We start from the raw sequence: 10258 nt of genomic DNA, 5'->3' as shown, positions 1-10258 counted from the left end.
TATATATATATATATATATATATATATATATATATATATTGGTCTATCTCTAACTTAATAAATCTCTAAATTAGTCTAACATATGATATCACCATCACCATGGTTGCTAATATACGAGTGTCTTGTAACCTGCTGGAACAGTTAGCAAACCACATTAGATGACACAGCATACTTGATTTATAATCATCGAATCAATACTAAGTCACACATCAGTCACAAGAGTTCATGAGTTTAATATAGAGAGACCTTTATAATTTGGCTTACTAAAGAGAATTATTTCAGGATCCTTTTTTGCATTTTTTTTTCTATCAACTGATAATAGAAAGCAAAAAACTTCCTCCAACGTTTAAGAGAATATAATGAGCTCCAAGAATAAAGCAATGATATTGCTGAAAATTTTATGAATTAATTTTCTGAAGTGAAATGAACACCATAGCTATACAAACAACACAAAATTCTAACTAGCATTAATGATGACTCATAAGTGCATATGAACACCACGAACAAAGTTCAGGTTCTACAAGATAACCGAGAAATGAATAAATTAATAAACAGGTTAAAACATCATGGTTCACACCAACCTCCCAAGGTAAAAATGCCAGCATTATTGATCAAAGCATGCAATGCTTCTTGCCGAGCATTCCAAGCTTTAGCAAATTGCATAACAGAATCCAGTGAGAGAAGATCAAGCTCCATTACCTTTAAGCAAAGAATGAAATTTTATTGGTAGGATGTATAAGATTTATTGGTGTATAATTATGTGTGCAACATGAGTCAAGAGCCTTCTCTCTAGATGCTTCCACACCTCAACATTAAGCGGCAAGCACAATCCTTGCTTTTCACTCTTCCACTTCTGAATCAATTCATATGCTGAGTTCATTCTCCTGACGGCCATGACAACATGGGCTCCTGCCTCAGCAAGTTGCCTATTTCAACCAAGGATTACCCCATGATTAATGGAAATGAAATTTGAAATGTTCAATGTAATATTTACTGAGTAAACATCGATTTGTAAAACATTTGTGGAGTGTAGTTGATAGAAACCAAGATATTTATAAGCATAGTTTCAAAAACACCGACCACCCAGAAGACTGGTGATCCCAACTTGGATTTGCACTTGAATCAGTAAAACCCATAGCCACCTGTCAATTTATAGTAAAGCTGGCTGAACCATCAAACCAAAAACTAGGCTGGGTTAATTGGGAAAAGCATATGCTATTACGAAGTTTCTCACATGCAGATTTACAGCCTAATACACACCTGTGGAACAGACCAGAACAATCACGTCATGCAAATGCTGGATTAACGTTTTTATAGGTAATAATGCACTCTAGAATTCTCTTAAACGCCACCAAAAGGGTATAAATATCAAATGAATATGGTTATCAAAACTATGTTCAAAATTACCTTCCATCTCCGTTTAGCATATATAAATAGTCTACTAAGCTTTCAAATGAAAAAAAAAATTCTTCATCAATGCATTATTTTTTATGTTTTACGATCAAATATAACATTAAAATCTAGTGCTTTGCAACCTAAGAACAACTTGTTGATTTAATTTGACCACCTTCTAATAATGCTTAACCATTACTTGATCTTGAGAAAAAAAATGAAAGGTTCGTAATGCCTCTTACTAAGAGAACCACACTATGATTTATTATTAATCAAGTCTATTGAAATTTTTTGTCAAATTATATATGCTCGAAAAATTGCACTTGACCCTAATAGTCCAGCGCCATAAAAATAATGCCTCTCACCACTAATTTACAATTTGATTGTACTATTTTAGGATCTAATAATATTTGTTGATGCTTAACATAGTGACATTAAAAAATGTGGTAGACTAGGTAAATAATGAAGTTTAGGCATTAAATATTATTAAAAAGAAGTGTTCATTATTACGTATCTAAAACCCCATATAAAATATATTTCATATAAATTTAAAATCAAATATTTAAGTACAAATTTATATTTTCTTCCTTATATCAAGTAAATTATTATTAATTCTCTTATAATTTGTTATTATTTTTTGTCATTTTATTATAATAGTTGTTTAAATCAAAATTATCTTCCCACTTTTATAATAGATGAGCTGACTCCAACTAGTAGAATTAAGCTCGGGCACAGTCAAGCTCAAGCTCAACTCAACTTGTTACAGCGATTCTAGCAATTCTTGTCTTATTTATCTTTGTTTACCAACAATCTCATATAGATTGAGTATTGTGTTTTGGTGTACTCATTTGATTTATACATCCACCAAAATCTAGAAAGATTTTAAAGCAGTTGCCTTGCAAAGAACCAAGGATTGGATCATCCTATCCCACAAAGACAGGAGAATGGGTTATCCTAGCCCTTAAGGACAAGAAGGGGTGGGGTGGTGCTACTTTTCCAACTTGTAGAAGTATGGATTGTACAAAGGTTACTCCGCCTATTGGGGCAAAAGAGGGATAGTCGATTTCCTAAGAAAGGGATGATTGGGATGTGGACATATGTGGTTAAAGCCAACAACATAAAAATTGGTTTAAGCATTCATTACTTATCTTTTTTTCTAGTTTTACACTTGTGATTAAATTGTTGATTTATTTATCTGGATGTTTATATCTATTGTTTTTGAGAGATCTACCTTCTAATGTGCATAAATCTTCATTGCTTGCCTATAAGCTTTGCATTGATTTCTACACTGTGATCACATTCGTACTCTTTGTGAAAAATTGTGTTAAATATCTTATTTTTTGTTGAACTTCAATATGTGGGTTATAAAGAAAGAATTCACAAGAAACTTCATGTATGGTGTAACCTAACCCAACAAATAGTATAAGAGCCTAGCATTCTTATTTAGCCCTATAAATACCAACAAGCGGTTCGAAAGCAAGTTCTCATATTTAGAATCTATCATGTAGCATCAATTTGTATAAAGCAAAATCACTTTACATTAGTCTTCACATCCTATAGTAGATCCTCAGGGCACATATTTTCTCTGGCAATTACATCCTAGAGGGGAAAATCCATTTCCAGACCCCCACTCTTCAAAACATTTTAACTAATTTTCCAGAAAACAAGAATGTCTATGTTCTTTTTATTATAGCCTTTAGAATGTGGCAAATGATTGCAAATGTCTACATTTAACTCACTAAAGTTATTAATGTCATTTCCATTGAAAATATTTTTAACAAATGGCCACAAATGAAATCAACTTAGCACAACTCAATTCTAGAGCTATCACATATTTGTTTGTGCACTCACATTAGAGGTCTACATTTGTGTTTGCACATTAAAAATTAATGAGTAGATATGCAATAAATTGCATGCCATATATGAAGACAACAATTAGGTTAATGAATTTGGCCTCAATCTTTTTATACATAATTTTGAATTACTTTCTATAAAGAATGATGAATTCATATTTGATATTTTTCTTGATTTAATACTAATATAAATGCAGTTAGTTATCTTGAAAAGTCTCTTCCTAATCAAGAGCTAGCTTTGAGTTTAGAAAAACAAAACATTCGAAAAGACATTTATTTTTACCGTTTTTAATTTCAATTGAGAACTCAGGAAAGGATATGCCTCTTTTATATTCGTATTCTCGGAGGAAGTTTCTTCCCATTAAATAAAAAGGAGACAAATATGCATATAGTGAGAAGTTAGTTGTATATATGAATTATGAATCGTACTCACACATAATGGACCACAACTTTTCTCTCTTCATTGGCACCTAACTTCAACCATAAAGAGCTGCACGCAGCTTAATATCATGAATTAAATCTCTTAAATGATCACAACAAAAGTAGGCATTATGCGTTTGTTCATTTTGATCAAACTATCATGAATTAACTCTCCTAAATGACCTATAAGAGAACTACCTCAATAGAGAATACATTTGTTCCTCGGAGTAGTAAAATTTATTTCCTGTGTCTATTTTCCAACGCTAAGTTACTCTCACAGCTCCCAACGAGTTATAAAGCTCAAATAAGATCAAATCCTGAAAAGTATTTTGCTTACCTTCTGCGGACAAAGCATGCTGCATAACTAGTGGGGAATAGTTTCCATTATCTCAAGGTTATTCAATGCAAGCCATTAAAAAGAAGAAAGGAGATAAGAATATTGGGTTCACAGCATATCAAATATTCCACAAATATCCATACACGAAACATCAATTTAACAATGAAACACAGAACACAGCAAAAACAAAAAAATAACAGCAGATTCTGCAAGAATTGAGATGGAGAAAGCCCGCAAAACAGCGGGAAGAAGAAAGGAGACCTGGCAATTTCTAGGCCGATTCCGCTAGTGGAGCCTGTGACAATGCAAGTAAAGCCGTTGAGGTGAGGAAGGGTTAAGGGATTCTCAAGATGGCTAGCTGAGATTCTCTGGAAGAAGAACTCCCCGACGACGTGCAGCCAACCTCTTCCCCACTCCGGCCAATCCAGCTCCTCCTTCTTCCTGCTCTCTCTGACACCGTCCGCGTCGCCAGCGGCGGAAGTGGAAAATAACCCTGAGCTTATAGCCATCGTCCTCTTTCTCCCTCTTCGCCGAGGAGAAATTATTCTGCGTCCGGACTCCTAGGGGCTGCTTGTTTGCAGGATTTAGGCCGGATTTGAAGCGTATTTGAGCTAAATCCAGCCAAACGGCCAAATGTCGTAACTTCCGATCCAACAACAGGAAGGGAACGTCGTCGAAGGAGGAAAGTCGAACAGCGCAACGAAGAACTCCTCCAACACGCTACACTCATGCGAAGGATCTAGGCCTGTCAATATTTGACACTAATCAAAATCCGACCCAAAATTTTTGGAATAGAGTCAACCCTGATCTGAAACTGGTTGGGCTCGGGTTGACCCGTATGAAATTTTGGGTCGAATTCGGGTCAATCCAAAAAACCCAAAAATGACCCGTTTCAACCCAATTTCCAAACCGCGGCAACCCGTTGCCTGCCCGGCTGCCCCTGCCGCCCAAGTAATTACCTAACAAATTTACAATTTTTTCCTTAGGGCATTTAAGCTTAGGCCTTAGCATATTATTTGACGTTTGTCTCTCTTCGAGCGCCAAATGATGAAACGTCCAAGCTTGGGCTGCTCGATTTCGCTAAGATTTCCTACCTCCTTCCCGGCCATTTTCAGATTTTCTCCTCCTCTACGGCTCTTCATCCTCAACTCTGTTGACCTCGATTTTGGTTCATGAGCTTTTTTTTTACTTATATTTACCGCCGTGCGCTTTACGTGCGCTTTACATGCTTTTCTGTGCGCTTTCCATGCGCTTTACCTGCACTTTCCATGCATTTTGCCTTCACATGAGGCATTTTGACTCATTTGCCCGCGGTGCACTTTGGGTGCGCTTTTCCTGCGCTTTCCATACGCTTCGCCCGCACTTTACCTGCGCTTTCGACAAGCTCGACTTAAGATTTCGCTGGACCCCGAACGGCTCCGCACTTAGCCGCGACGAGTTAAATTTGACCTAAATTAATTTCAATTTGGGTTTAATTTTATTTAATCAAGTTGATCAAACTTAGCCCGATTCTAATCGAACCAATTTGAATTAAATTCACATTCAAATCTAATTCATGACAGCCTAAATTAATTCTAAATAGATTCTGAATCACTTTTAATAAAATTTGAATGCGATTGCAAAATCAGGAAATTATCTCAACGGCTGCGATCAAACAAAATCTTCATTTCGGCCGAAATCCCGCGTCTCAGAGATTTTCTACGACTCGAGCAGACGTCGAGCAGTGGGAAGAGCTGCTAAAGGAAATTTCGGAGGCTGGAGTATGACGAGGCGATTTGGCGGGCTTCCTCCTTCAGCGACGGGTTTGATTTACTCAGAGCGAAGCTCTCGACTACAACAAAAACGCTCTCGCTCTCGATCGACTCTTGCTCCCTCTCGGTCTCTCTCTCGCGCTTCGCTCCCGCTCTCTCTCTCTCTGGATTTCACACGCCCGAGATATCTCCCTCGCTCTCGATCGCACTCTCTCAGGTTCCAGGAGCCGAACTCCCCCTTTCTTCCTCTGTTTTGGACCGAACCAAGAGGGATCGCCTCTCCCTCTCGTGCTCTCTCGCTCACGAAGACCAGCCGACGCTACCCAGCCCGGCTCCCTTCCTTCCTTGCTCTCGTTCGGAACCAGCCAGACGCCCCTGCTCGTGGGCTCCGGTCGCACCTCCACGTCCGAACCAGCCCCGGTCTCCGTCTCCCTCCATTCGTGCGACCAGCAACGACGCCGGAAGCTATCAAACCCCTCTTTGTGAGTTTTCTTTTCCTCCTTCTCCTTCTTTCTTCTTCTTTTCCTTTTTTCTTTCTTTTTTCTTTCTTCTTTCTTCTTTCTTCTTCTTCATTAGTGGATGGAAAGGAATTTGTGATATTCCTTTGCAAAAATCTGAGAATGAAATTTCTTTAAATTGTTCTTTTGATCCTTAAGCCTATGTCTTGTTGATGAAGTGATGATCTTATGTATTTTGATAAGATTGTGGTGAGTTGTTTAGAGAGTGCTAGTTGTGATTTAGGTGTGAACAATCCTTCTTATATGGATTTGTTTTATAGCTTTGCAAACATTGCACTTCAAATATTTGATTAAATGCCATAGGAGGAGGGTTGTGATGCTTAGTTAATGGCTACTCATGATACTCAAATTTGCATGTAGAACTTCTTCACCAAATTTGTTTATGGTCATATTTAGTGTAAAGAGTCCATTTCATTGCCTTTCTATATTGGTAAAAAGCTGGATATGGCTACGTTGGTTAAAGCCTTCTCTAGTTCCTTTTTATTTCCTTGAAGAAAAAAAAAATGTTTGAAGTTGCAAGTATAACTTATGATGTATTGGTCTTATGGCTTCTTCTCTTTCTTGAGCAACCGATTTCTTGTCAACTTTTTATACAACATGCCTTACTTGCTTGGACCTAAAGACTTATTGCTAGCGGTAAGTGGGAGGGGCTATATCTTCATTAGCTTATGGTTGAGATAACTTGCTACTAGTAGTTTAATGATGCATCCATTGTCGTTTCCGGTTATATAGTTTTGTTCTACTTATTTAACTACAAAATGGAGTTTTAATCTTTTTGGGAAGTAGTGGTGGTTATTGCTAAACGTGGATAATTCTCTTGTGATTATTTTCTTGGCATTTAGAGTTCGCACTTGATCATGGTTTGAATCATGTATTGGTTGAGTTCATGAGAAATTTGTAGTGGATCATAAGGTGTCATGATCTCCGAAATATGCATACAAGATATTCTATGCTTCATTTTATCTAGACTTTAGTTTATCCATATGATATAAAGTATTGCCCTTGGTAAAAGTACTGTTGAGAATTTATGAATTTCATGATGTTGAAGAGAGAGCCTAGTGTATGAACTGTTGCGGAGTTTCTCATTCTCATAGTTATATGTTCATAAATTTTCTTGAAATATGTAATATCATATAACTAGAAAGCTATGATTTATTGGAATATTTTATATACTCATATGGTTAGTTTGGGAAGTCGACTTGATTCGGTGCGAGGTCACATGATTTCTATTAAGTAACTTTCATTGAGCTTCTTTTCTTCCTTTCACTTGCTTAAGATTGGATCAAAGCAAGCAAATGAAGTTTGGAACATATCTGATCATGAGAAAATTCTTGGGTGATAAGTGCCAACGAAATGTGTATGCGAGATTTTCATAAATGACTATGGGTGCAAATGCTAGTTCTATGCAAAATTCCTACAGCTTTTGTATAGATTTGGCTACTGTTTTCATAAGCGAATGAGTGCAGATTTTGGATATATTATTGTTGTTTTTATATAAGAATTCCTATGGCGTTTGGGTAGATTTGTTATCGCTTTGTCATGAACTTCCTACAGCTTTTGTGGAACTTTTTTCACTATTTTTGCAAGAAACTAATGCAGATTTTTAAGGTTTCTTTTTACTGTTTTTACATAAGAATCCTCACCGCTTTTGGATGGATCTTGTATTGCTTCTTGGTGGAGATTTCTGCAGCTTTTGTGAAGCTTTTTCCACTATTTTTTGTAAGAAACAAGTGCAGAATTTTACTCTTTTTTTTATGTCCCAAGTTGCTTTGGAATAAACTATATGCAGACTTTCATACATTTCTAAATCCCAAACTGTTTTGGTAAGAAATAGGTGCAGTTTTTTTACTGTTTTAGGCTCCAAATGGCATTGAGTAGCAAAGTATGTGCAGATTTTCTTATTGTTGTAGCCTCCCAATTGTGTTAGAAATGAGCTAAGTCAGATTTTCAATTGTTTTATGCTCCAAGTTGGTTTGTAGACAAGTTAGATGCATATTTTCATTCATTTCGTGCCTCAAATCTTTTTTTTTTTTTGTAGATAAAGTTTGGAAAATGTCTATATGCTTTCCTCTTTTAAGAAAATCTTTGAGCTTGTTGAAATTCATTGAGATGAATATTGCTTGATTATATGCATTGTTCTTGAAGTAAGAAATAGACTTATGTTTCCCTTATGTTGGCACATCAAGTATCTGTTTGGCCTCTTTAAGTTATAGTTGGTTGAGGGAATTTTATGTGTATTTCTAGAATTAAATGGTTTCATATGGTATAAGTAAGTAGCATGTTGAGGTTATGTCATTTGAGAATGAGCAATTAATATAAGAGGTTTACGCTTGATTCATGTCATGTTACATACAGTTCAAGTGAGAATATGGGCAAGTATTAAAAGAAATCATGTTGTTTTTTTACATCAAATCATGCACATTAGATTTTGGGTGGAATGTTACAAAAGAGAACTTAGTCTTCTTTGCTTGCATTAGAACTTTTGTATGGTAAGCTGGTTCGTTTAGAAATTGTCTAAATGCAATGTTTGAAGTGTTTCTTTTGTGAAGTTTTAAAGTAGAGATTGTTGAAAAATGTCACAAGTTTTATATTTGATTTCATGTTGGAAAGAGATTTTGCTAATTATTTTATATCAAAAGGTTTTATTGAAGATTTTTGTGAATGTTTTGTGATGAGTGCTTTGCAATGAGAGGTCTTTATAAAACCTTCTTGTTGGAAAGTTTTGTGTTTTCTATCACACTCCAAATGAGAGGAGAGGCACTTGATTAGTGGTTATTTGGATAGGATTTTGTGACAAAAAGGGATTTTGGTAGATAGCTTTTGAGGAGGTTTCGCGTAGTAGCCCATTTGAAAAATCTTAGCAAGTTATTTCAAGAGGTATGAATTTATGATTGAACTTGTGTAGTAGGATCTCTTAGTATCCTTTGGGGAGTAGTTAATGCTTTCCTATTTGAATCAAATTCTTTTAGTGGTTATGGCTAAGGATGAACATTGGAGGTTTAGACTTTAGGAAGTTTTGGGTTAGACCCTTTTAGAGTCTCTTTCCATAGGATGGATTTTTGGAGTTTGGAATCTTAGAGAGCTTGGAGTTAGAAAACCTCTAGTGTCTTTTTAGGAATAGGGTATTACTCACTTGTCTGGTTTAGATTCCTTTAACATTAGCTTCCATAGAGAAGAAGTATAGAATTTTTGGGAGAAATACAAAACAAAAGAAAACTCTTACTTTGGATTTAGAGTTGGGGATTTGTATTCCATTAGTTGAGGTAAGATTTGTTTAGAGTGCGTAGTAGGTAGATGTCTTGAAAATATCAAGTGCCTTATTTGGATAGTGGGAACAACAAAGGGCATTGTTGCTGTCATAGGATCCACTTAACTTCTACGAAGTGTATCCAATAACAACAATGCCTACACCCCTTTTTGTATTGAATTTTCGTTCTTTTTTTCTTTTCACTGCATTTATTTGTATTTTACTTCGTTCGTTAGTTTTCTTCGTCATTTCCTTCATGTCTTTGATTCTGCACACCCGCAAGATAAGGAGAACCCAAAGTACAAATGGCTCAACAAATAATAAAAATGTACGTTTTAGTTTTATTGCACTTTCATTTCCTTGCATTCACTTGTTTATAGAATGTTCTCTAATGCATTTTTTTTTTATGTTGCGAGGTACTCTTTTGGAAAGCAATGGATAATGAACACTTGGAGCTGGAGCTAGGACAATCGGACCCAAGCATCAGTCGTCCCTACCCATCTGGTAGGGACGCTACGGGAGGAACCACCGGGTCATAGCCCCCGGTGCTGTAAGCTTTCTAAAAACTTAGAAAACCTTTAGGGGCCTAGTTGATTGTACGCCTCCCACCCTTAAGGCCTTGTAGAAACTTCAATTATAACTAGGATTGCTTTATTTTTGCTAGATCCTTAAAACCCCGTGACATTCGTATAGGAGTCTTAGGAATTAGAAAAACACTACTTTTAACCCTACAACACTAA

General features: G+C 36.2%; 1 protein-coding gene across 1 annotated transcript in view; it reads right to left on the bottom strand.

The window, feature by feature from the left end:
* Positions 1-4742, bottom strand: part of LOC110105321 (dehydrogenase/reductase SDR family member FEY) — a 35033-nt gene extending 30291 nt beyond the window's left edge. Inside the window, exons 1-3 of the mRNA XM_020834771.2 lie at positions 4264-4742; positions 806-926; positions 582-699 (exon numbers count right to left, since the gene is read on the bottom strand). Of these exons, the coding sequence (XP_020690430.1) occupies positions 582-699; positions 806-926; positions 4264-4511 (487 nt within the window). The 5' untranslated portion in view covers positions 4512-4742. The remainder of the gene's footprint in view (positions 1-581; positions 700-805; positions 927-4263) is intronic.
* Between the last annotated feature and the right edge of the window lie 5516 nt (positions 4743-10258).

This window comes from Dendrobium catenatum, unplaced genomic scaffold (assembly GCF_001605985.2).
Source record: "Dendrobium catenatum unplaced genomic scaffold, ASM160598v2 original_scaffold_138396, whole genome shotgun sequence".
Lineage (NCBI taxonomy): Eukaryota > Viridiplantae > Streptophyta > Magnoliopsida > Asparagales > Orchidaceae > Dendrobium > Dendrobium catenatum.
The sequence above is the reverse complement of the archived record's forward strand: the minus strand, read 5'-3'. Positions and strand labels throughout refer to the sequence as shown.